The 27,480-nt window shown below is 48.2% G+C and overlaps 1 protein-coding gene across 3 annotated transcripts; it reads right to left on the bottom strand.

Annotated features, from left to right (window-relative positions):
- Nucleotides 1-1,907: 1,907 nt before the first annotated feature.
- LOC129705552 (leucine-rich repeat-containing protein 14-like) lies at nt 1,908-27,010 on the bottom strand. 3 transcript variants are annotated; one of them, XM_055649143.1, is made up of 5 exons: nt 26,865-27,010; nt 20,833-21,208; nt 18,082-18,123; nt 7,938-8,579; nt 1,908-4,286 (listed from the first exon to the last, which is right to left on the bottom strand). In XM_055649143.1, the coding sequence occupies exons 2-5, from the start codon at nt 21,156-21,158 to the stop codon at nt 3,713-3,715; spliced, it is 1,584 nt and encodes a 527-aa protein (XP_055505118.1). In that variant the 5' UTR covers nt 21,159-21,208; nt 26,865-27,010; the 3' UTR covers nt 1,908-3,712. The 3 variants fall into 3 exon arrangements, with proteins under 3 accessions (XP_055505118.1, XP_055505109.1, XP_055505127.1); XM_055649134.1 differs by having other exon boundaries at nt 26,860-27,000; XM_055649152.1 differs by lacking the exon at nt 18,082-18,123 and having other exon boundaries at nt 1,909-4,286; nt 26,860-27,000.
- Between the last annotated feature and the right edge of the window lie 470 nt (nt 27,011-27,480).

Raw genomic sequence — 27,480 nt, forward strand, 5'->3', positions numbered from 1 at the left:
CCAGATCCAATCACCGTCTCTAACTTTTCACAGGAATGGATTTAGTGTAGACTGAATTGCCCTCTCTCCTCCACCCCCTCCCGCCCCATCCCTCCTTCTCCTCTCCTCTCTCCCCACTCTTCCCTTCCCCCTTCTCCAACCTTCTCCCCATTCTCCACTCCCCCCTCCCTTTATCCCTCCATTCTCCCTTTCTCCACCCCCCCCCCCCCCCCCACTTTCCCCGACGCCCCCCCATTTGTGGACCTAGCCTGTCACAGCTAGATCACACTAGATCCCAGGGCTAGGGCTAGGGCTAGCGTTTCTTGCGAGGGTAATTGCCTCATATTGTGTTTTGTATTGAATTCTGTCTTTACTTTGTGTACTAGTCATGTCTCTACTATTTATTTCATTCCCCTTACATGTTTTCCCTCTACTTGCTAAATTTTTGTAAGGTGTCCTTGAGACTCTTGAAAGGCGCCCATAAATAAAATTTATTATTATTATATTATTAACACTGGAAAATACTAGAGATAAATCAAGTTGCGAGTAAGGAAAGCCAGGAAAGAAAAAGCAAAAAAGGCTAAGGAAGGAATCTGAGGTGTGTTATTGTTTTACAAAGTGGAAGAAAAATCCAAGGCCATATATGTACCAACATTACATTTACAATGTTCCAATGAATGAATGAACGATATGAGAACAAGGTGTTAAATTGATCAGCATTATTTGCTTGTCCAATGGTTAATTTAAAAAAAGTATTAAGGAACAAATCCTAGTCAGAAGAGTGACAATTATTCTCTGTAGAAAGCACCGTATTTAAAGTACCCCAATGTGTTTTGATGTATGTAGGATTATACGGTGCATTTGCAATGATAACAATGATAAATAGGAAGATCTAGTATAGCAAGTATATAAGAACTAAATTGATTAATTAAAAAAATGAAAACAAAATGGAATAATAAAAAAGAAAAAATAGGTACATTTTAATATATACATTTCTGAAGTGTACAACACAGATGAACAAGGACACTTTGGGAAGATGGGTTTAAAAATATAATCCATGTTTCATCATAAGGAAGCTTAAAAGATAAATGTTTTTGTGTCTGATGAAATAAAATGCTCTTCATGCAAACAGGATGACAAATTTTAAATAAACCAGAAAATGCTGCAAATACTGAGCAAGTGCAGCTCGATCTGTGGGACGAGAAACTGGTGCTTCAGGACATAGGTCCTTGGTCAGTTTCTCTTCCCACAGATAAAGAGTGGATTTGCAGAGTATTTCGAGCATTTCGTTTTTATTTCAGATTTTCAGCATCATCAGTTTTTTTTAATATTTCCAATTCGCATGAAAATAAATCTACTGGGAATGATCTACCTCATAAACTCGTATTCATGATGGTTCAGCTCCAGGGAGGTTTATTGTACAACTAATGTAACGTTATAAACTGCTGGGGAGAAAAAGCTGGAAGAGAGGTGGGTGGTGGATCAAAGCTTGGCGAGTGAGAGGTGGATACAATGCACTTGCCAAACTTCGACCTGCGTCACCTATATCCACCTTTCTCTTCCAAGCTTTCCCCCTTCCCACCACAATCAGTCTGAAAAACGGTCCCAACCAGAAAGGTCGCCTATCCATGTCCTCCAGAGATGCTGCCTGACCCGCTGAATTGCTCCAGCACCTTGCGAACCACTCAGCAAAACTCGAAATATACCAGGCACAAACGGTGAGTTTACCAATACATTCAACGCCCAGTCCCCACTTATAATTTGTTCAAGAAGGAACTGCAGATGCTGGAAGGTCGAAGGTACACAAAAATGCTGGAGAAACTCAGCGGGTGCAGCAGCATCTATGGAGCGAAGGAAATAGGCGACGTTTCGGCCCAAAACGTCGCCTATTTCCTTCGCTCCATAGATGCTGCTGCACCCGCTGAGTTTCTCCAGCATTTTTGTGTACCTTCCACTTATAATTTTACTCTTTACAATGACAGGCAGCAACTTACCAAGCTGCCATGCAGCATCCAGTTGTGCAAGAAGGAACTGCAGACGCTGGTTTAAACCGAAGAAGACACAGAATGCTGGACTAACTCAGCGGGACAGGCAGCATCTCTGGAGAGGAGGAATGGGTGACGTTTCGGGTCGAGATCCTTCTTCAGTCTGAAATGTCACCCATTCCTTCTCTCCAGAGATGCTGCCTGTCCTGCTGAGTTACTCCAGCATTTTGTGTCATGGAGCATCCCTCTGTTCACCTAGCAAGGTGAAGATCAGATTATAGGTAACAGCTCTGCGGTTATTGTTGTAGATAGCTGGACTGATTTGGGACACATTAAGTTAATTCTCCAAGCTTCACATACATTTGTGAATTTTAGTGCCATTTACTTACTCAAGTCCATAAATTGTTTGGGTTTTCTGCGGAAAATTGACATAGTGGTGGGGCAGAACACTGGAAACATAAACTTATCACATCCACTTTCATTTTAGATGGCAGAAACCAGTGTAATTCTTGTTCAATCAGCTCCTCAATATAAATTCAATTTTACAGATATTCCTCCATTTCCCAATCTACGGAGCAACTCAATACTCCCCTTTGGACTTCGATAGGATGCCTCCTGCTGCAACTAGCACCTCGCATTTGAACCAAACCTACTAATGAACTTTCAAAGGGGAATGATAAACAGAACTTCCTTGAATTGAATTCTCCAATTTTAAGTAACTACAAACCCACTCCTCTCACTCCTTCCCTCGCACTTATGTCTCCCCCCCATTCCACTTTTATTCCTTCCTCTGGCTTCACAATTCGCAACTGTTCAATCCTTTTGTTTCACACCTTCTGTCTTTCATCTCTGGCCTTCGTCCAACCATCTTACAATCAAATCCCCCCTCTTACATGTATTCACTTTTAAATGCCACACTTTGTCCTACCCCACCTCTCTTCCAGCTTTCTGGCCCCCACCCCCTGCAATATCTGGAGAAGGGTCCCGACCCGAAACGTCACCTAGTCATATTCTCCAGAGATGCTGCCTGACCCACTGTGTAAGCCATTTAAGCTTAAGTCAGTATATTATAGCCATGTCTAATATTTCTAGTTCTTATCTGTATGTACGCTTGTAGGTGGGATTTGATAAGTAGAGGGATGTGTCTAATTTGGGGGAGACTAGCACACTCATAGATTGGGAGTTAGTTTCACCTTGAGGGATGGTGAGAACAACAGTTTTTTACCACAGTAACGACCGCACGGTCACGACCGTACTGTCTGAAGAAGAAACAATTAATAAGAGGGACAAGTTATGAATTACTTCTTTGTTTTGTACTACAATAAAGACTAATTAATCAAGAGACAATGACTGGAGGGTTTGTTTTTTGCTCTATGCTATCTGTGAGTGCGGCCAGTGCATAAGCTATGTCTCCACCATATCACCGAGGAGTAATGGCTATCGGTTGGACTTTGAGTAGGTATAGAAGCTACACTGAGTTACTCCAGCACTCTGTGCCTTTCTTTGGAAACCAGCATCTGCAGTTCCTTGTTTCTGCACTCCCTTAAGCTTGGCACACCCTGTATGTACAGACTAAGCTGAGGAAGGCATCAAATAAATTGGTTCATCCTTGCTGCTTCCTTGGAGAGGTGTCAACAAAATTAATCTCTATTTGACATTTGTGAATATATAAACATTCATGTAAATTGCATGTGTCTCAAACGCGTTTAATACAAGTTGTCCTCGTTGTTAAAAATGGAGAGTTTGCTTCAGTACAACTGCAACATGTCAAGTGAGAAGTCATTGTAAAGCTCAACCGTGGTGACAATATCGGTTCTCACTGCCTTTAAGCGGATCTCGTTCAGCTCTGCATCAACCCGACTGAGCTTCTGCTGGTCGATACTGTAGTCGATAAGGTCGTAGGTGGAAGGGGGCCAGGGCAGTCCTTCTTCGTAGCAGTCAACCGGGATAGGGTGCACGACAATTTTGAGAGATGGCAACTGCACGGCGGTGTGAAGCAGGGACTTGAGGCCCTGGCTGGAGATGGGGTTGCAGAAGCAGCTCAGGTACTGGAGCTGAGAGCACTGCTTCAGAGCGGGGAGGAATGAGGTGAGCTGTCGGTCCATCACCCTGCACTCCATGATGTCCAGGTACACCAGCGAGGTGGAGGCCTGCTGCAGAATCTGGCAGAAGGGGGTGAGGAGGACGTCGGACAGGTTGTTACCACTCAAATCCAGCTTCCTCAGGAAGGGGGCATGATGGCTGTTGGCCAGGTAGGTTGCATCTGCTGGAAGAAGGTAGCAGTATGGGAGCTCCAAGCTTTCCAATGGCTTCTGCAAAACACTGTTTGAACCAAATCATATATATGTTTCATAAAAACAACGAGTCATAGTAACACAGCACAAAAAAAAGCTTTCATAAGTTCATACTGTAAGTCACAGCAGTAAAGACTCAGCCTCTCCATAAAACCATAAGACATAGCAGCCGAACTAGGCCATTCGGCCCATCAAGTCTGCTCCGCCATTCAATCATGGCTGATCTATTTTTCCCTCTCAAGCCCATTCGCCTGCCTACTCCCAGTAACCTCTGCCACCAGACCTTACGGCTAGGTTTAGAACTCTGCACCTATAACAGCTTGGATTTTACAATGGTGCCAAAGCAAAGCGACTCTTAAAAACTATCTCAGTGTACTATTCCTGTACACTTAATCTAGGATTGTGCTTATGTATAGTAATCCTTTTACTCAACTGCATGTAAAACATAATTTCACTGTACTTCAGGACATGTGAGAATAAAGTACCATTGAACCTTTCCCCAGAGATGCTGCCTGACCAGCTGAGTTACTCCAGCACTGTGTCCCACTCAGACTAATCTCTGATACTTGCATGCTTTAGACGTTGATCATCAGGTCCAGTATCTTATGAAGCTCAATTTTTTCTCAACATTTCTCAGAAGTACTTTAGTTTAGCTTAGTCTAGAGATACATCACAGAAACAGGCCCTTTGGCCCACAGAGTCCGCACCAACCAGCAATCTCTGTACATTGACACTATCCTACACGTACTAGGGACAATCCACACATAGTTATACCAACCAAGCTAACCTACTAACCTGAACGTCTTTGAGGTGTGGAGGAAACCGAAGATCTCGGAGAAAACCCACGCAGTCATGGGGAGAACGTACCAACTCCGTACAGACAAGCACCCATGGCCAGGATCGAACCCAGGTCTCAGGTGCTGTAAGCGCTGTAAGGCAGTAACTCTACCGCTGCGCCACCATGCCACCCATTGTAAAACATTACATATACACATTGTACATTTTGTACATTGTGCAACATTAAAAGCAAAATCTCAATGTATCTGAAGGGGACACATTCAGCAATAGAGCAACAGACTAAGAAACAGCTTCTGCTGTGTTATCAGACTGCTGCTTGCTCCTGATTCTCCAACATTGCCGCCATTGGATTTTTCTCCTGTTACACAACGTGTACAGTATTGTACTGTATAATATAGTACCGTATTATCCTTAGAAACAAAGAACTACAGATGTGGTTTTCAAAAAAAGAGACCCAAAGTGCTGGAGTACCTCATAGAAAGATAGAAATTAGGTGCAGGAGTAGGCCATTCGGCCCTTCGAGCCTGCACCGCCATTTAATATGATCATGGCTGATCATCCAACTCAGTATCCCGTACCTGCCTTTTCTCCATACCCTCTGATCCCCTTGGCCATAAGGGCCACATCTAACTCCCTCTTAAATATACAATGAACTGGCCTCAACTACCCTCTGTGGCAGAGAGTTCCAGAGATTCACCACTCTCTGTGTGAAAAAAGTCTTTTCTCATCGGTTTTTTTAAAGGATTTCCCCTTATCCTTAAGCTGTGACCCCTTGTCCTGGACTTCCCCAACATCGGGAACAATCTTCCTGCATCTAGCCTGTCCAACCCCTTAAGAATTTTGTAAGTTTCTATAAGATCCCCTCTCATCTCCTAAATTCTAGAGAGTATAAACCAAGTCTATCCAGTCTTTCTCCATAAGACAGTCCTGACATCCCAGGAATCAGTCTGGTGAACCTTCTCGGCACTCCCTCTATGGCAGTGGATCAGGCAGCATCCCTGGAGAACATGAATAGATCACCTCACCATGCTCTCCAGGGATGCTGCCTGACTCGCTAAGTTCCTCCAGCACTTTGTGTTTTTTATAGTATCATCTGATTTAATTGGATAGCACGCAAACATAGAAACATAGAAACATAGAAATTAGGTGCAGGAGTCGGCCATTCGGCCCTTCGAGCCTGCACCGCCATTCAATATGATCATGGCTGATCATCCAACTCAGTATCCCGTACCTGCCTTCTCTCCATACCCCCTGATCCCCTTAGCCACAAGGGCCACATCTAACTCCCTCTTAAATATAGCCAATGAACTGTGGCCTCAACTACCCTCTGTGGCAGAGAATTCCAGAGATTCACCACTCTCTGCGTGAAAAAAGTTCTTCTCATCTCGGTTTTAAAGGATTTCCCCTTTATCCTTAAGCTGTGACCCCTTGTCCTGGACTTCCCTAACATCGGGAACAATCTTCCTGCATCTAGCCTGTCCAACCCCTTAAGAATTTTGTAAGTTTCTATAAGAAACTTACAAAAGCTTTACACTGTTCCTCAGTATATTTAACAACATTAAACATTAGGTCTGAGATAATGCGCGGAATCAGGCCTTTCAGCCCAAGTCCGCACTGACTAGCCATCCTCACACATGAACACTAACCTACACACAGGGACAATTTCCAATTATACCAAGCCAATTAGCCTACAAACCTGTACCTCTTTGGAGTGTGGGAGGAAACTGGAGATCCCGGAGTACACCCACGCAGGTCACGGGGAGAACGTACAAACTCTGTACAGACAAGTACCCGTAGTCAGGATTGAACCCGAGTCTCTGGCGCTGTAAGGCAGCAACTCTACCCGTGTCCAACTATCCTCAGCATGGATTCTGATGAAGCTCTATGAATCTAAACCTCAATGCTACTGGACCGGTTGTGTATTTTGATACTTGTTACTGGCTCCCATCTACAAGAACGTATTCTACTTGTTATTTACCAAATTAAAGGCTTGTAGAGTTCTGTTAAGAGAGCTCTATAATATAATTTACAATTGAGATTGCCACCGCCTTCATACAATACTTTCAATGGGAGCAAGAACGAATTTCTCTGTACTTCGGGACATGAGAAAATAAAGTACCATTGAACTATTCTCCAGAGATGCCGCCTGACCTGCTGAGTAAAGACCCTGTCCCACTTTCGTGTCCTTGGCACGCAAATTACGTGACCTCGTCCTTGCGTTGGTGCTCATGGGCATCGTGTGGCCGCGCGGGGCCGGCCCCACTGAGAAGCGCGGAGGGGTATGGAGTTGTGCGCGGTATCTGACGGCCAAAGTGGGACAGGCCCAAGACCCTGGTGCGATGCAACGCCTCACCTCCAACAGCAGCAGAAGCAGGCAAGCGATCACCGAACTCGGCCTGGGGCTCACAGCCGTTGCGGTCCGGATCCGCCCCCACTTCTACTCCCAGAGCAGGGCCAAGAAAATTGAAGATAGACACAAAATACAGGAGTAACTCAGCGGGACCGGCAGCATCTCTGGAGAGAAGCAATGGGTGACGTTTCGGGTCAAGACCCTTCTTTCAGACTGAAGAAGGGTCTCGACCCGAAAAATCACTCATTGCTTCTCTCCAGAGATGCTGCCGGTCCCGCTGAGTTACTCCTGCATTTTGTGTCCATCTTCAAATGACGTCACGCGCTCCAGACGGTTGTGCGGGCACATGATGACGCGCGCGACCATCACGCCTCAACGTGACGATGAGGTCGCGTAATTAGCGTGCCAAGGACACGTAAGTGGGACAGGGGTTTTACTCCAGCACTGTCCCACTGAATCATTTCTGATACTTGCATTCTTAAGCCTTTGATCATCAGGTCCAATGGGGGGAAAATGACATCAAACACTTACCTCAGCAGTTCCCGGATCCTTCCAGATAGTCGGGACGATGCCAGGTTTAACTCCTTCACGTTAGGCAAGTGACTGAACACGGACACCATACTTTGGAAGGACTCCTCCATCTCGGAGGTCATGTGCCTTACGTCGATGTTACTGTAGGGGAGCTTCAGGCTGATCAGGTTCTCGAACGTGGGCAGGTAAGGGAACACTGAGCTGAGGCCGCAGAGACCGAGGTTGTTGTAGCGGAGCTCAAGCTTCCTGAGAACCACCGCGTCCAAGAGCTCCAGGATACTGATGGTTTTTTTGGCAGATAGCTCTTCCGCGCGAAGGTCCCGGCATTTCAGGCACAGGGGGGAGCTTTTTCCCACTAGTAGCGCGTCCTTTACTGTCCCGTAAGAGTTACTCGTGACAAAGAGATTGGCGTGGATCTCCACACTCAACTGGCTTTCGAATGCTCCTTCCAAAGGACTCCCGTTCTTGCCCTTCCTCCGCTTCGATGAATTGTACTCATCCCTCCTGCTAGTCCGTGAGATTTCAATGCAGGCTTTCGCCAAGGCCACAGTACGGGACCATTGGCCTATGGTGTCTGCATCTTGCCTGTCTCCATCATCTTGCAGTCCCGTTAGATCCACAACACGGAGTGGTCGATGCTTCCTGTGGGTGAAGGACGGAAACCATGAGACATATTTACGCTTCAAACGGCCTCGCTGTTAACAATTCGACCAGCTAATTAGTCACACAGTCCATGAGGGAATATCGCAAAACATTATGTTTTGTGCTAAAGCTTCTAAAGCAGTTCTAAGGAACTGCAGATGCTGGTTTACAACAACAAAAAAGACAAAGTGCTGGAGTAACTCAACGGGTCAGGCAGCATCTCTGGACATCAATAGGTGGTGTTTTGGGTCGGGACCCTTTTCAGACTGATTATAGGAGGGGAGGAGAAAGGAGGGGCAGGAGAAAGCCTGGCCAGTGATAGGTGGATACTAGTGAGGGGTGGTGGGGGGGTTTATAGGCAGATGGGTGGACAAAAGCCATTGATGAAAAATCAAAAGGTGTGAGATATGGACAGAAGTGCGAATTGTGAAGCCAGAGGAAGGAATATAGGTGGAAGAAGCAGAAAGAGGAGAAGTGGGTGCTGCACCTAGTTCAGGTGGAAGTGGAGGGGAAAAAGTTGTTTGTACGCATGTCAACTAAAATTTGAGGTCAATGTTAATACTGTTGGGGTGTCAGCTACCCAAGCAGAATACGAGGTGCTGTTCCTCCAGTTAGTGTGTGGCCTCACTCTGGCAATGGAGGCGGCCAAGGCCAGAAAGGTCAGTGTGGGAATGAGAAACAGAGTTAAAATGATCAGAAACCAAGAGATCCAGCAGGCCATGGCGGAACGAGCGAAGGTAATGAAACAAGTAATTGTGGCTCTTTATTGAATAAAAGTGCAGAGTGAGTGGTACTTCAGCGAGATAGTGGGGAAGCTTTCAGAAATGATAATCAAGGGAGAAATAATAGTTAATAACAGGTGGGAGTTTCAACATAATAATGGATCACCAGCACAAACATGTGAAAGGCAATGTGTTAAGGGGGTGACTGGAAAATCTGAAGAAAATGCAGTAGATAAAGTCTCTACATTTCCAGAAAGCACTTGAAAACATAGAAACATAGAAACTAGGTGCAGGAAGAGGCCATTCAGCCCTTTAAGCGAGCACCACCATTCATTGTGATCATGGCTGATCGTCCCCAATCAATAACCCGTGCCTGCCTTCTCCCCATATCCCTTGATTCCACCAGCCCCTAGAGCTCTATCTAACTCTCTCTTAAATCCATCCAGTGATTTGGCCTCCACTGCCCTCTGTGGCAGGGAATTCCACAAATTCACAACTCTCTGGGTGAAAAAGTTTTTTCTCACCTCAGTCTTAAATGGCCTCCCCTTTATTCTGAGACTGTGGCCCCTGGTTCTGGACTCGCCCAACATTGGGAACATGTTTCCTGCAACTAGCTTGTTGTCCAGTCCTTTTATAATTTTATATGTTTCTAAAAGATTCCACACAAGAGGCAGAATTGAATCCAATGGAATAAAAGGGTTAGTGACAGTATAAATGAAAACACTGTCTCAAGGTCAGAAAAACATGGTATTTAAGAGATTAATAATAATACATTTTATTTATGGGCGCCTTTCAAGAGTCTCAAGGACACCTAATTCTCACTATATACCCCTCTCTGGGTTTTGTATTCCTTTATCAAACCCACATGTCTTTGCAATGTGGGAGGAAACCCGGAGAAAACCCATGCGTTCACAGGGAGATGGTGCAAGCTCCACCGTAGTCAGCACCTGTAGTCAGGATTAAATCCAGGTCTCTAGTGTTGTGCCACTGTGCTGCATAATTTGTCCTTCTGTTTATTAGAACTTTAAAATAACTTCTGTTCTCTGAAAGCTGCAAAGCTCCTATATAAAATGGTCCACATTACAATTAAAACCATAGCTTGTTCTAGTGCAAATTATAATTACATTTTGCATTATTTCATTTCTTCACTGCAACTGTGCCTGAGTTCAGTGGAGATTCACCAACAGTAATTTTTTTAAATCAATGTAAGACTGTTTCCACGCTGTATCTCTAAAGCAGGGGTCGGCAACCTACGGCCCACGGGCCGGATCCGCCAAGTAACCCGAAATCATACGACCCCGCAGCCGTTTTTTTTCCCCCAATTCGTTTTCACGACCTGGGAACTGCTGCAGCCAGTCCTGGGGCTCGCAGGCGACCTAGGAACTGCAGCTAGACCCGGGACTCGCAGGCAACTTAGGAGCTACAGCCAATCCTAGGGCATGCAGGCGACCTGTGCGTTACGGCCAATCACGGGGCACGCAGGTGACCTGGGAACTGCAGCCAGTACGGGGACGTGAGGGATCTGGGAACTGCAGAAAACTAATTGTAAAACATGTGAAAACTAATGCGAAAAACAACACCAAGTGTCACACTAGTTAGTATGTATTATTACTAATATGTAATATTAGTATGTATTATTACTAATTACTAATTCAGTTAGTATGTATTATTATTACCTCCATTTATTAACTATGGTGATAGATGTGGCCCGCCATCCGCTCACAGACATGGGTCCTGGCCCCTATGCAGAACAAGGTTGCCGACCCCTGCTCTAAACAAAACTAATTCAACTACAGAATGCCAGTACTATATTCATAAGCAATTTACAGTGAAAGACATTAAAACTCTGGAATTGAATCCTTCTAGTGATTAAATATAAACGTAATCTCTTCTAGCTTCGTCCTCGTGATTTATTGAAACTCAACTACTTATTTCCTTCATAATAATTTGTAACAGATGGTATGCTGCACAACCTGTCCCCAATATATCTACTTGGATAATCTCCTTCAAGCTGGACTCCAAAAACAAGCATGCAGAGTATTAGTGCACAGTAATGTCATGTTTGATTTAGCAGGTCCATACCTCTGTTTGTTTTCACCAAATGAGGAAAATGTCAAAGAAATGAAACAAATGGCTAGCATCTGTCCAAGGTGGGCAGAAATGCTGGAGAAACTCAGCGAATGAGACAGCATCTATGGAGCTAAGGAAATAGGCAACGTTTCGGGCCGAAACCCTTCTTCACAAGGTGCTGTTTTTTAGACTCAGCATGGATTGGTGAAAAATCCAGATTACAGCATAAACAGTGGCGGGCTGGGTCTAAAAATATTGGTTGCCAGGAGACAAAGGGGGCCCACTTCATCAGGGGCCCACTTGATATAGGGGGCCACTTGCCATCGGGCAAGCTGACACCCTGGCCAGTCCGCCACTGAGCACAAACATGGGGGAGGGGCATTGAATTGAATTGAAAGATACAGCCTGGAACCAGGCCCTTCGGCCCACCAGTCCACACTGACCATTGATCACCCATTCACATTAGTTCTATGTTATCCCACTTTCTCATCCACTTCTTGCACACTAGAGCCCTTTTTCAGAGGCCAATTTACCAAGTGGGAGGAAACCGGAGCACCCGGAGAGAACCCACGCAGAGAGAACGTGTAAAAACAGCACAGATACAGCACCCAAGGTTATGATTGAACCCTGGTCTCGGTAAAACCCGGTAACACAATGGCTCTCCCAAATACGCCACACTGGGGATTGGTGCAGGGGCCCCATGTGTTTTCAATCTACATCTGTGATCTAAAAATGAATAGCGTATGCATTATACCCACATTTTTTGGATAGAACAAAACGACATGGCAGCATGGGCTATGAGAGGATGCACACAGATTTCAGGGGGGTGGATATAGATTAAGTGAATAAACAGAGAAACTTAAAATAGAATATTGAAAAATCTTTAAGATGACATCCCTTATCTGCACACCCACCTGATAGTAATGTGCAGGAAAGAACTGCAGATGCTGGTTTAAACCGAAGGTAGACACAAAAAGCTGGAGTGACTCAGCGGGACAGGCAGCATCTCTGGAGAGAAGGAATGGGTGACGTTTCGGGTCGAGTCTGAAGAAACATCACCCATTCCTTCTCTCCAGAGATGCTGCCAGTCCCGCTGATTTACTCCAGCTTTTGGTGTCGATCTTCAATTGAATGGACTTGAACCTCCCAATTAAATAACCTGTTTAATAATTCTTTTTTCAATAGATACTCTTGCAATTGTATTAATTCATAAAAACAGTCCCACGAGTTTGAAACCTAAACAGCCATAAAATACGATGGAGAAAAGTAGTGGGGGTGTCTCTCTTCCCCAGTTATATCAGTTGGGTTTTTTTGCTTTCCGAAGTCTCCCTATCCCTTATACCATTGGCTTACTGATGGTGACAGCTGGTAAAAGGGTGCTCTACCAGTTCCGCTCAGTTATAACATGTAAACATGTACAACAAAATTAAAAATGCCAACCAGTCAGTGCACCATTCACACATTATCTAAAGCTAACGATACGCAAAAGAGAATATCTGAAATAAACAACTAAAATAAATAACATGAAAAAAAAACAAGCATAAATACATTCTTCTGTCGATTGCACAATCCCTTTGGTATGTAGCGCACCTGCGCTCATTTGGTGGCTATATTAAGTGTAGTTATTGCTGTGGGATAAAAACTGTTTTGAGTCTGTTTGTCCTTGTCCTCATTGATCTGTACCGTCTGCCTGACGGCAACAGTTCAAACAGGGTGTGTCCGGGGTGGGAAATGTCCTTTATAATGTTCTGGGATTTCTTGAGACAGTGGGAACTGTGTAGGTCCTCCAAGGTGAGGAGAGGGCAGCCGACAATCTTCTAGGCGTTGTCAATAGCCCTCTGGAGCGTTTTCCTCTTAGCCGCTGTGCAGCTGGTGTACCACACGCATACACAGTATGTTAGGATGCTCTCTATGGAGCACCGATAAAAGGACAGCAGCAGTCTCTGAGTGATGTTGTTCTTCCTGAGCACCCTCACGAAGTGCAGTCTCTGCTGGACCTTTTTCAGCAGCGCAGGTGTTCACGCTCCATGTCAGGTCCTCCTCAATGTGGATTCCCAGGAAGCGGAAATCCGCCATCCTCTCCACACAGTCCTCTCTGATGATTAATGGTGTAATGCCCGTTTTCTTCTTCCTGTAGTCTATTATGAGCTCCTTGGTCTTTGAGGTGTTGAGGAGCAGGTTATTCTCTCCACACCACACTGTCAGCTGCTCCACCTCATCCCTGTAGGCGTACCCATCACCCCCAGAGATGAGCCCCACCACCGTGGTGTCAGCCGCAAATTTGACAATGGTGTTACTGTGGTGGGCGGGGGTGCAGTCATATGTGTAGATGGTGTAAAGCAGGGGGCTCAGCACGCAGCCCTGTGGAGAGCCGGTACTGAGGCTGAGGGCCGTGGATGTGTGATGGCCCACAGGACCCGACAGGAAGCTATTTATCCACATGCAGGTGGAGTGTGGAAGTTCCAGGTCCCCCAGTTTGTCCACCAGTTTGTGGGGAAGGATGGTGTTAAAAGCAGAGCTGTAGTCCACAAAGAGCATCCGCACGTAGCTCCCCCGCTGCTCCAGGTGGGACAGTGCAGCATGGAGAGCTGTGGCTACAGCGTCCTCTGTGGATCTGTTCGCTCTATACGCAAACTGGTGGGGGTCAAAGCTTCGGGGCAGGGGTGATGTGATATGACCCCGGACCAGTTTTTCAAAGCACTTCATCACCACTGGTGTGAGTGCGACTGGCCGGTAGTCGTTGAGGCTGGAGATGTGGGTTTTTTTGGGCAAGGGGACTATGGTGGAGGACTTCAGACAGGGTGGAACAGTGGACTGGGCCAGAGACTGGTTGAAAATCCTCGGCCAGACTCCAGCCAGCTGGTCTGCGCAGTCCTTCAGCACGCGTCCAGAAACGCCGTCGGGTCCAGCAGCCTTCCTTGGATTGATGGCCCGCAGCGTGCGCCTCACCTCATGCTCCTCTATCTTGAGGGTTAGGCTGCTGTGGACCATGTGCTGTGATGTGACTGTCTCTGGTGGCTCCACTTCAAAGCGAGCAAAGAATAGGTTCAGTTCCTCTGCCAACGAGGCGTCACCTTCAGCAGCTTCAAGGTTGGTCTTGTAGTTGGTGAGATACTGGATCCCCTGCCATACCTGCCTGCTATTGTTACTGTCCAGGTGGTCCTCTATCTTCCTCCTGTAGTCTAATTTGGCCTCTCTGATGCCTCTCTTCAGGTTAGCTCGGGCCGTGCTGTATAAAGCCCTATCGCCAGACCTAAAGGCGGTGTTCCTCTCTTTTAACAGCCGCTGGACCTCCCGGGTCATCCAGGGCTTCTGGTTGGGGTAGACCCGGATGCGTTTGTCCACTGTGACCGTGTCCATGCAGTTTTTAATGTAACATAATACACTGTCTGTGAACACCTCCAGGTCCCGGTGTTCAAACACATCCCAGTTGGTCCTGTCGAAGCAGTCCTGCAGCTGCTGAGAGGCACCATCAGGCCAGGTTGTGATGGTCTTTGTGATGGTAGGAGCAGTTTTCCTGAGGGGGGCATATGCAGGAATTAAAAGCAGGGACATATGGTCAGACTGGCCCAGGTGTGGTAGTGGTCTAGCCCTGTAGCCCAGCTTGATGTTGGAGTAGACCTTGTCCAGTGTGTTAGCTCCTCTTGTAGCACATTTAACATGCTGGTAGAATTTGGGGAGCATTGCCTTCAAGTCCACGTGATTAAAGTCCCCTGCTATGATGTGAACAGTGTCAAGATATATGCTCTGCTGGCTGCTAGTGCTACCATACAAATGTCCGATAGCCGAGTTAGCATTATCATCCGGTGGTATGTATACAGCAGTTATCATGACAACAGTAAACTCTCTAGGGAGATAAATGGGCCTGCATTTAACATGCTCCAGGTTCGGGGAGCAGTGACTGTCCACAATCACTGTGTTAGTACACCAGTTGTTGTTCACGTACACACAGAGCCCTCCTCCTCTGCTCTTACCGGAGTCTCTTGTCCTGTCATGACGCTGTGCGGTGTAACCTGCTAGCTCGATAGCAGACTCCGGAATGAATGAATGAAGCCAGGTCTCCGTGATCAACAGAATGCAGCTGTCCTTCACGGCGTTGTTAGCTGCAGTCTGTAGCCTCAGTTCATCCATCTTGTTAGCGAGGGATCTGGCGTTCGTGAGAAACTGGCTGGGAAGCGGTGGTTTCATTGGCTGCCTCCGTAGCCTGGCCATCGCGCCGGCCCTGCAGCCTCGCGTTTGCCTTCTCTCAGCGCCGCCTTCGCCTCCTCCCCGCGGGGATGGTGATCCATGGAGAGCCGGGGCTCCTCTCTATGTCCACCGGGATCTTGTGTGAACGGACAAACTCGGCTGTAACACTCCGCTCGTGACCAGCTCCAATCCTAAGGCGATCATGCTGGCCGTAGACGTTGTTCGCCCGACAGAAAGTACACAGGACAAAAAAACAACACGTACACACCAAAGCACGAAGCACTGACCGAAAGAACATTGAGCTGCCGCAGCTGTGGGCACCACATCTGAGAGAGGATGTGCTGGCCCTGGAAAAGACCCAGAGGAGGTTTACAAGGATGATTCCAGGAATGAGTGGGTTAACATGATGAGAGTTTGACAGCACTGGGCCTGAACTCGCTGGAGTTTAGAAGAATGAGGGGGGGACCTCATTGAAACTTACCGAATAGTGAAAGGCCTGGAGAGAGTGGATGTGGAGAGGGTGTTGCCACTAGAAACATTGAAAATAGGTGCAGGAGGCCTGGAGTGGTTGCGTTCGGCTCTTCATTGTGATCATGGCTGATCGTCCCCAATCAATAACCCGTGCCTGCCTTCTCCCCATATCCCTAGCTGGAGAGTTTAGGACTAGAGGTCATAGCCTCAGAATTAAAGGATGTTCCTTTAGGAAGGAGATGAAAAATAATTTATTTAGTCAAGGGTGGTGAATCTGTGGAATTCTTTGCCACAGAAGGCTGCAGAGGCCAAATCAATGGATATATTTAAAGCTAAGCTATATTCTTGATCAGTACGGGTATCTGGGGTTATGGGGAGAAGGCAGAAGAATGGGGTTAGGAGGGACAGATCAGCTATGATTGAATAGCAGACTAGACTTGAAGGGCCAAATTCAGCTCCTACCACTTATGACCTTATGGCACAGCTCCAGCAACCCAGAGATTCAATCCTGACATCTAGCGCTGTCTAAGTGGAGTTTGTGTGTTCTCACTGTGGTCATGTGGGCTTCTCCTGGGTTCCCTGGTGTCCTCCCACATTTCAAAGACATGTAGGTTAATTGGCCACTGGAATGGTTGCATTTGGAGGGGGGGGGGGGGGGTTGAAAGGAATATGGGGGATTGGTGTAGATGGGGGCTTGATGGCTGCCATGGATTCAAGGAGCCAAAATAACTTTCCATGATAACTGACTGTAAAGCATCCAGAGGGATCAAGCTGCACACAGTAATTTTAATGGAGAATCTTGTTGGTCCTTTTTGTGTCAAAGAGCTGCAAGCTTTTTAACGCACTCCTTTGCACTGATGAAGTGGATGCATTTCAACAGCAGCAAAACAGGAGACAGAATTCTGCACTGGCACAAACACCAGCCACCGTTCAATGTACAATTCAGCAAACAAAGCCACATTTTCCATTCTTAGATCCCATTCTTCAAGTCGAGTGTGATTGCAGTGAGGGATGAATGACACAAACTGAAGAGGTCAGGAAAACTAACTGGGCATGAAACTGCCAATGACACCGTCCCATTGCAAGCAAGTCTGCTAAAGGAGTCAGAATTCTCCCAGAGACACCCCCAGGACAGAGAGGAAGGCAATCACTCTCACATAAGAGTATGGAGACTTCTGTGTGCAAAGGTAGCTCCACGAACTTCCACATGGCTGCAGTCATAAAGACATTAACCACATGAACAGGCCCTTGGTTCCACCGAATCAGCACATCATTCCCATGTTTATTCACCTGGGTGGCACAGTGGCAAAACTGGTGGAGCTGCTGCCTCACAGCGCCAGAGACCCGGGTTCAATCGTGACCTCAGATGCTGTCAGCGTGGTGTTTGCACGATTTCAGATTCAGATTCAGATTTCAGATTGTGGTGTTTACAGAGACAACGAAATGCATTTCCCTGTGACCGCATGGGATTTCTCCGGATGCTCCGGCTTCCGCCCACATCCCAAAGACGTGTGGCTTTGGGAAGTGTGGGTGTGTAGGTTAACCTGGACTGAATGGAGGCCTTGGCATTGCAGGAATGCCTGCTATTATCCCACAGGGATGTTCTGGAGAATCCAGGGGTGATGGGGAGAGCCTAGATATATCCCTAGAGGCTGTAGTGAGGATTTAGAGGGTTTATGACTCCTTCCACTGGGAGACAGAAAGGGGCCAATGACTCTCGCAAGCAGCACACGACCATTAGATTGGATATCCAGTCGAAAAATCTCCTCAAAAACTCTACAGGTAGGGACAAGGTCGACATAGATCATTGAGAGTACACAAAAATGCTAGAGAAACTCAGCGGGTGCAGCAGCATCTATGGAGCGAAGGAGATAGGCAACGTTTTGGGCCGAAACGTTGCCTATCTCCTTCGCTCCATAGATGCTGCTGCACCCGCTGAGTTTCTCCAGCATTTTTGTGTACATTCGATTTTCCAGCATCTGCAGTTCCTTCTTAAACACACAGATCATTGAGATTTCTTTCTCGTACAAATTTAAGAACATATGCTGTACCTAAGCTTGCAATTGTCCTGAGATGTTGATGCTTTTGATTTTCTGCAAAATAATAAAAATGCAGTTAACAATTCCAGCTTATCTTTTCCCTGCCGCCTGCAATTCCTCCCCTAAACTCAGCAACGTACCATGAGCTCCCTCCGTTATACCCATCTCCCGGCACCCACTTCTAAGAATGGACACACGCTGACCAAATAGATAATGATAGAGTGCACTCTGATTTGCCAGAGATCAGCATGAAACAAGACTTTAAAAACACCTGGATTTATTTTTTTGGGGGGAGGGGTAGGGCAAGGTCAGAATTCCTATTTTATTACATCCCATTCTGCATTCTCCCTCAACATCTTAAGTCAGAGGGTGGTGAATCTGTGGAATTCTTTGCCACAAAAGGATGTGGAGGCCAAGTCACTAGATATTTTTAAGGCAGAGATAGATAGATTCTTGATTAGTACAGGTGTCGGAAGTTAAAGGCAGGAGAATAGGGTTAGGAGGGAGACATAGATCAGCCATGATTGAATGGCGGAGTAGACGATAGGCCAAATGGCCTAATTCTACTGCTTTTCCTTAAGACCTTATGATCAGAGCTGGGCTGCTGCTGGGATGTAATCAGCCACTTCAAGGCTGTAAGCGGCCCACATTCTTTTCCCTCCCATCCACTCCTCAGCAGGGCACTGGACAGTCATAGAGCAGAACAGGATGTGAATCCACTTTCTAGCAGCTTCATGCATCAATGAAGTGTGCCAGGCCATTGGGAATGGAGCAAGGGAAGAGTGTTTGTGCAGACCAGACCATGATTGAGGGGTTTGGGCCACCCATGCCTGACCGTCAAAGTGATGCAGCGAGAAAAAGGTTTGAACATGGCCAGTGACACGGATCATACTAGATTTTTCCCTGGAGCATAGAGGAAGCCTTATAGATGTATGTAAAATTTTCACAGCCTTTTCCCCAGGGTAGAGGCAAGAGCGGAACTCGCTATCAAAACATGGAGGGGACGGGGCCACAATTTTTTGGCGGCCACGCGCGCATGCGCACACACACACACACACGTGAGGCTTCGGAGGCTCAATCCAGCGCTAAAAACGGAGATTTTAAAATCGGGATCACAAAAACTTGGGGGGATGTCCCCCACCTCTCAAAACATGGGGGGGGTGGGGGACGTTGTGGAGGCAGCCTCTGGAGTAGAGGCATCTAAAATTAGGCCCTATGGGGCAACTGTTTCACACGGAGGCTGGTACATGGATTGGAAAGGTGTAGAGGCTTATGGGCCAAACACAAACTAGCTCAAATAGATATCCTATTCGGCATGGACGTGTTGGGGAGAAGGCTATGTTTTCCTGGTGTTTGACTCTATAGTCGACATCCAACTTAGCTGGTGGTAAACTCTGTAACCTCTCTGATTTGGTTTTGTTCAAATCACTCAGTTCCGGGGCAATTAGAGAGACACTAAGGAACTGCAGATGTTGGAATCTTGAGCAAAACACAAAGTGCTGGAGGAACTCAGGGGGTCAGGCAGCATCTGTGAAGAGAATGATAGGCGACGTTTTGGGTCGGGACTGTATGTGCGTTATCCATTCAAATCATACCATACGTGAGTACAAATCAGATCAAAGTGTAAGGTGTTGCATTTTGTGGTCAAACCAGGGCAGTACCTTTGCAGTGAATGGTAAAGCCTTGGAGAATACTGTAGAGCAGGGGATCTCAGAGTACAAGTACACAGTTCCCTGGAAGTCCTGACCCAAAATGTCGTCTATTGAGTCTGAAGAAGGGTCCCGACCAAAAAACGTTGCCTGTTCATTCCCTCCTAAGATGCTGCCTGATCCCCCTGAATACCTCCAGCACTTTATGTTTTGCTCAGTTTGAAGAAGGGTCTGACCAAAAGCCCAATCTTTCCGTTTCCTCCAGAGATGCTGCCTGACCCACTGAGCCTCCAGCACTTTGTATTTTGCACCAGGGCAATAAACACCAGTTTTGCCAGCGACGCCCCCATCCCGTGAATGAGTTTGAGCAAGTAAATGGTTGGCCTCTGGGTAGTGTTGCAGAGCAGATGGGTCTAGGAGTACAAGTGCATGGTTCCATGAAGGTGGAGTCGCAGGTGGATAAGGTGGTCAAAAAGGCTTTTGGCTATTTGGCCTTCATCAGTCAGAGTATTGAGTATAGGAGTTCGGAGGTCAGGTTGCAGTTGTATAAGATGTTGGTGAGACCGCATTTAGAGTATTGTGTTCAGTTCTGGGCACCATGTTATAGGAAAGATATTGTCAAGCTTGAAAGGGTTCAGAAAAGATTTACGAGGATGTTGCCGGGACTAGAGGGTGCGAGCGATAGGGAGAGGTTGAGTTGGCTGGGTCTCTATTCCATGGAGCGAAGGAGTATGAGGGGAGATCTTATAGAGGTATACAAAATAATGAGAGGAATAGATCGTGAAGATGCACAGAGTCTATTACCCAGAGTAGGGGAATCGAGGACCAGAGGACATATGTTCAAGGTGAAAGGGAAAAGATTTAATAGGAATCTGAGGGGTAACTTTTTCACACAAAGGATGGTGGGTGTATGGAACAAGCTGCCAGAGGAGGTAGTTGAGGCTGGGACTATCCCTTTGCATAAGAAACAGTAGGACAATAGGACAGGTACATGGATAGGACTGATTTGGAGGGTTATGGACCAAGTGCAGGCAAGTGGGACATGTAAGCCGGTGTGGGCGAGTTGGGCCGAAGGGCCTGTTTCCACACTGTATTACTCTATGACTCTAAGTACCTGGTGTTGGGGATTCGATTCTGCCGCAGCTCGTTGATGAGATAGTCCTTCACTCCCATTATCACTGCCTGTAAGCACTGTTTGTTGGGTTTCTCGCGGATGACATCGCGGTCGCAGTGTTTGCACCTCTTCAGGATGGTGGAGAAGTTGAGGACACTGAAGGGCCACCTCTGCACCACGTCACGCAGCACCAGTGTCCGCAGGTCCAGGAAGGCCGCTTTGAACAGGACCGGGTAGATCTCGCGCGGGATGTAGTCCAGGGCTTTGCGTGTCGAGGCGTGGTCCGAGATCACTTTCTGCGCACAGAAGAAGACCAGAGAATGCATCCTTCCGAACAAACAGTCCAGACCAGGATGGTGTCGCGCTCAAGGGATGGCTGCAGCAAGGGATGGAAGGTGGAGAAAGTCAGTCATACTGAGCAGTCATGGAGCAGGGAAACAGACCCCTGTCACCTGAAACCTCTATCCCCTGGTCCTTGATTCCCCTACTCTGGGTAAAAGACTGTATTTCCTTCATGATTTTATAATTCCCATCATGATTTTATCATAAGGGGAAACACAACATATTTTTTTACAATTGGTTCTGTTGACTTTTTGTATCCTGAACAGGGCAACGGGATGTGATACAAGTGTATCTGATCCCAAATGAACTGTGATCAACTACCCAATGAAACAATGCTGGAAATGAAATTAGACGTAACAATTTCTATAAACGCACCAGTGGAATTGTGCTGTGCAACCTGGCTTGGCAACAGCTCTGCCCAAGACCACAAGAAATTACACAGTTAAGGGTCTGTCCCACTTTCACCACCTAATTCACCTTTTTTACTCGTGAACATTTTTCATCAGCTAGAAAAACGCCCCGCTCTACTTGATGCCACGAGTACCTATGACTAGCATCACGACCTACCTACGACCTCATGACGACCATGCTGCGGGTATGAGTCAAGGGCAAACAAGAGTCAAGAGTCAAGAGTCAAGAGTCAAGAGTCAATTTAATTGTCATTTGGACCCCTGGAGGTCCAAACGAAATGCCGTTTCTGCAGCCATACATTACACACAAATAGACCCCAGACACAACATAATTACATTTTACATAAACATCCATCACATAGCTGTGATGGAAGGCAAAATAAACTTATCTCTCCAACTCTCCCCCCCCCCCCCCCCCGATGTCAGAGTCAAAGTCATAAACTGGCGATGGCGATTGTCCCGCGGCCATTAAAGCCACGCCGGGTGGTGCGAGGTCGCACACCTGGCTTGGCCAACGGTGTGCGCTCGCAGAGTCCGCGGCCATTCCAGCCGCGCGGGGCAGTGATGTAGGCCCCGCTCCAAGAAGCTCTTCGACCCCGCAACTCGGGCGGGAGAATTCGCCGTTGCAGAAGCCCCTGAAAAGCCTCCCTCCAGGGAGCCGTGGGCTCCCGGCGCCGCCGTCCACAGATTCAGCCTCCGACTCTCGGTAGCAGCAGCAGCAGCAGCAGCAGTGCAGCAACGCTTCGGCCATCACGGCAACGGTGAACCAGAGTCCCCGGCTTCCCGTTGGATGCCGCTCCTCGTTGCGGCCTCAACGACACCTGAGCCGACGAGTACCAGTGCAGGGAGATTCAAAAAGTTTCCCCCCCCTCCCACCCCCCCCCGCCCCCCCCCCACACGACCTAAAATACAAAACCTACATAAAAACACAGACAAAAAATAATAAAAACGCGGACAGGCTGCAGAGGCCGCTGCTGGCCAGAGCCGCGCCGCCTACCGGCAAACTCGGCAGAGGTCGTGAAAGTGGGACAGGGATTTTACAGGTGGAGCCCAGACTATCACGTAGACCGGTCTTCCCTCCCCATCAACCTCATCTATGCTTCCCACTGCCTCAGGAAAGCAGCCAGCATAATCAAGGACCACTCTCACCCAGGTCATTCCCTCTCCTGTCGGGCTGAAGATAAGAGAGCTTGAAAGCATATACCATCAGAATCAGAAACAGCTTCTCTGCTGTTAGTAATCTCTTGAAAGGATCTCTCATCAGCCAAGGATGTTGTCTCAATCTCCCAATCTAACTTGTTGCAGCCCATGGATTTTTTTTAAATCTACGCATCTCCGTAGCTATGTCATTGCAATGCTGTAACGCTATATTCTCAACTCTCGCAACTTTGATCTTTGCTGGAGTACTGGTCCATGGCCAGTACTTGAGCACGGAACCAGGCTCTTCAGCCCGACTCATCCACACCGACCAACATGTCCCATCTAAAGCTAATCCCATTTGTCCACTTGTGGTGCACATCCCACTAAACCATTCCTATATGTATCTAGTGCCTTTTAAATGTTGTTATTGTACCCGATTCAATTATCTCCTCTGGCAGCCCATTCCATACACCCACCACCCTCCATGTAAAAAAGTTGCCCCTCAGGTTTCTATTAAATCTTTCCCTTCTCACCTTAAACCTATGTCCTCTGATTCTCAATTCCCCTACCCTGGGTAAAAGACTCCGCGCATTCACTCTATCAACTCTCCTCATGATTTTATACACCTCTATAACAACACCCCTTAGTCCACTGCGCTCCAAGAAATAAAGTCCTAGTCTGTTCAATCTCTTCCTATAGCTCAGGCTCTGGGGTCTGGGCAACATTCGCGCGATGGAGGCCTTCCCGAGTTTCCGCGGGTGCGGAATCAGGAACCTTCATTGGGGACCTGAAGGCTCGGCAGACCACAGTACCGAGAAGGAGCCACTGGATATGTCGTATGCGATGATCAATGATCAGTAGGAGGGTGAACCGGGGTATTGCCTCCAGGGCCTTCAAAGTCGCTGCAGAGGGTGCTCCTGGCTCATAAATATGGCGAGACAAGGAGGGGGAGGTCAGGTCGCGGGGGGCTAATCCAGTCAAAGGTGCCGGAGGAAGGCTTTGCAGGAGCCTGGGGCTTACCAGGATCGGGAACTGCACCAGTAAACCGAACGCAAGGGTGGACCGGACTTTGAAAATGGTGCCAAAACATGGCGGCACCCGCATGTGTAAACATGCAAAAATAATTTCACTGTGCAGTTGCACATGGGGCAAATAAAGCACCATTGAATATCCTCGTAAATCTCCCCTGAACTCTTTCCAGCTTAATAATACCCTTCCTACAGTAGAGTGAATACAGTACTCCAAATGTGGCATCACCACACCCTTGTCCAACTGGTAGACCTACTGCCTCACACACCAGTACCCCGAGTTCAATCCTGACCTCGGGTGTCGACTGCGTGGATTTTACATGTTCTGCCTGTGGGTTTCTTCCCACATCCCAAAGACGTGTGGGTCCGCCATTTAATTGGTCTCTGTAAATTGCCTCTAGTGTGTTGGGGATGGATGGGAAAGTGGGATAGGATGCAACTCATGTGAACGGGTGATTGATGGTCGGTGTAGACTTGGAGGGCCAAAGGGCCTGTTTCCATGCTGTATCTCTAAAGTGTAATATAACATGCAAACTTCTATATTCAACACCCTGACTGATGAAAGCCAGTGTACCAAAAGCCTTCCTCACCACCTTATCTACCTGTGGTGCCACTTTCAGGGAACAATGTACCTGTACTTTTAAATCCTTCTGCTCTACAACACCCCACCCTCCCCCCTTTGCCCTACCATTCACTGTGAAGGTCCTGTACTGGTTTGACTTCCCAAAATGCAACCCCTCACATTTATCTGCATGTGTACTCATGTATGTTCTGATTTGACTGGATAACACACATACAAGTTCTTTCCACTCTGTCTCACTTTACGTGACAATAATAAATCAATACCAATAATTGCACATTACAGCTCTTTTGACTAAAGGAGCAATTCAATATCTGCTCTTAAACTGTGGCAAATGTGCAGTGAACAACTAAAAAGATAACATGTAATCTTTTGTCAAAACATTATCTCCTCAATGGTCACTATAAATCTGAAATCAACTGTTTCTGGCTATTTGCAGTGCTGCAGTTTTAGGGTTATCTAAAAAGAGGAATCCTCAACGAATGCTCCTAAATGTGCAAAATCCTTTGAGAAACACTTTCTGACCAACTTTCAGATGAGGTGCTGAACACAGTTGTCTGTGCACCCATGTCAGTGAGGCTGTGATTGCAAAGAACAAAAAAAAACTGGATGTGTACAAAACTACGCTGTTTCCTATTTTACAGTCTTGACAAAACCTCAAAAGTACTTTTGTGGCTATGAAGCACAGTGGGGTATTCTGAAGTTGTGACAGGTGTGCTGGGGGAATCATTTATTTTTAGTTCCACTCACAAAAGCTGCTGGAGGAACTCGGAGGGTCAGTCTTCCAGTTCCCGAGGAGGGAATTGGCTAGTTGTTGTTTTAGGTTGAGACTCTTCATCAGGACTTCACCTTTAAGAGTTTTTGGAGTCATTTAAATTTAATCTGATGATGCGAAATAAGTTAATTAGGCCCCGATATTGGCAACACAATCATTGTCCGTATTGTGTAATTGTCTATCCGTGATCACTATTTTCATGTTAAATATCTGACTCTCACAGTACATACAGATCGGATTGTGGCGGCAGCCATGAACCGATCTGTATGTGTGTCTGTGTAAAACGGCACTTGTGACAAGGCTTGTCCTCGATCACAGCTTTTGAGTTAAGTCAATACAAAACAAGAGGGAACAAGATGCTAATTTCCTAGTGTGAAAATGACCATAACTTTAATACTCAACATATGAAAATGAATTAGGTAAATATTAAAGGGTTTTTTTTATGCTTTATCTGATGGGATAAATTACAGGCTTGATTTTTAAAATCTCAAAATTTAGTAACATTCCTAGTATCAGCAGTCTTGTGTCTCTCCTTATTTCCTTTAACTACTCGTGTAATTCTATTTGCAAAGTTAACTGGTTCAAATATAAACTGTCCGGGCAGTGTTTCCTGCTGTCTCTAGATTTCTCAATTGCAGCCATCATCCTTTATCAACTCTGATCCATTTCTGACCACTCACCAATTTTGCTTAATTCATGTCAGAGTGGATCTGTGATCATTTCCACACTGGCCTGAACTCCACCCTACAGGCAGGAGGTGGCTGTAGACTGGCTCCCCTGTACCCCCCCCCCCCCCCCCCCCCCCCCCCCCCCCCCAACCCCTCCTGGATTGTCCTCGTTTCCCCAGGGCTCTCCTCCAGATCACCTCCCAAGACCCAGGGCCCTCCCAACCTCCTCACTCCTGGGATTGTCCTTGTTTCATCATCCCATGGGGGCACCCTCCTCATCCCCCAGTTTCAGCTCCCCCCCCCCTCCATAGGACCCCCCCCCCCTCCTCCCTCTGGGACCCACCCCCCCACTGGGGAGGACCCCTCCCTCAGTCAAGGGTCTCTCAAGGGTCTCTCTCACACACGGGGCATTGAGGGCCTCTGTCACCCTGGGGTGGGGATCTGTCACCCTCGGGTGGGGGCCCTGGGGGGGGGGGCCTCTGTCACCCTGGGGTGGGGGATCTGTCACCCTGGGGTGGGGATCTGTCACCCTTGGGTGGGGAGGGCCTCTGTCACCTTGGGATGGGGATCTGTCACCCTGTGGGGGCCCTCTGTCACCCTGGGGTGGGGATCTGTCACCTTGGGTGGGGGGGGGAATCTGTCACCCTGGGGTGGGGGGCCTCTGTCACCCTGGGGTGGGGATCTGTCACCCTGGGATGGGGGGGGGGCCCTCTGTCACCCTGGGGTGGGGGGGGCCCTCTGTCACCCTGGGGTGGGGGCTGTACACCCTTGGGTGGGGGGGGGGGCTCTGTCACCCTGGGGTGGGGGGGGGTGGGGGGCCTCTGTCACCCTGGGGTGGGGGGTCCCTCTGTCACCCTGGGGTGGGGGGGCCCTCTGTCACCCTGGGGTGGGAGGTGGGGGCTACTGGCCGCTTCAGACCCCCAAGCCCTACCTAGGCCTCTCCTCCAGCCCAGGTCTGTGGCCTGCACCTCCCTCCCTTCCTGCCCCCTGCCGGGCCCCGCGGGCAGCCCGGGCGCAGTGAGTGCCCCCGCCTGCCCTGCCCTGTCCTGTCCTGTCCCGGGGCCGGGACCGGGGCCGCCCGCACCTTGCCTGCTCTCCAGCCGCGGCTGAGACTCGGCTCCGGGAAGGTCAGCGCGGAGACTCCATGGCGACCGGCCGTTGCCATGTCCTGGGGAGGCCGCGCCTGCGCACAGCTCCGCCCCTCTGCGGATTGTGGCGTCACCGCCGCGGGCGGCGCAGCGCGAGGGGGCGCCGCTCTGGCCCGGAGGACCGACCAGCGCCGCCTGCGGCTGGAGGACCGACCACAGCGCCGCCCTGCGCCTGGAGGACCGACCACAGCGCCGCCTGCGGCTGGAGGACCGACCACAGCGCCGCCCTGCGGCTGGAGGACCGACCACAGCGCCGCCTGCGGCTGGAGGACCGACCTGGCCCTACAGCGACCGACCACAGCGCCGCCCTGCGCCTGGAGGACCGACCACAGCGCCGCCCTGCGGCTGGAGGACCGACCACAGCGCCGCCCTGCGGCTGGAGGACCGACCACTGCCTGGAGGACCGACTACAGCGCCCCCGGTGGCTGGAGGACCGACCACAGCGCAGCCCATGGAATGAATAAATGCTACTTTATGATCACGTGACACAGTGAGATTATTTGTCCTGCAAACAGGAGTAAGCAGAGTCGCCACTTATAGGGTGCCAACTAAATTAC

The sequence above is a fragment of the Leucoraja erinacea genome, chromosome 2 (genome assembly GCF_028641065.1).
Source record: "Leucoraja erinacea ecotype New England chromosome 2, Leri_hhj_1, whole genome shotgun sequence".
NCBI classification, from domain to species: domain Eukaryota; kingdom Metazoa; phylum Chordata; class Chondrichthyes; order Rajiformes; family Rajidae; genus Leucoraja; species Leucoraja erinaceus.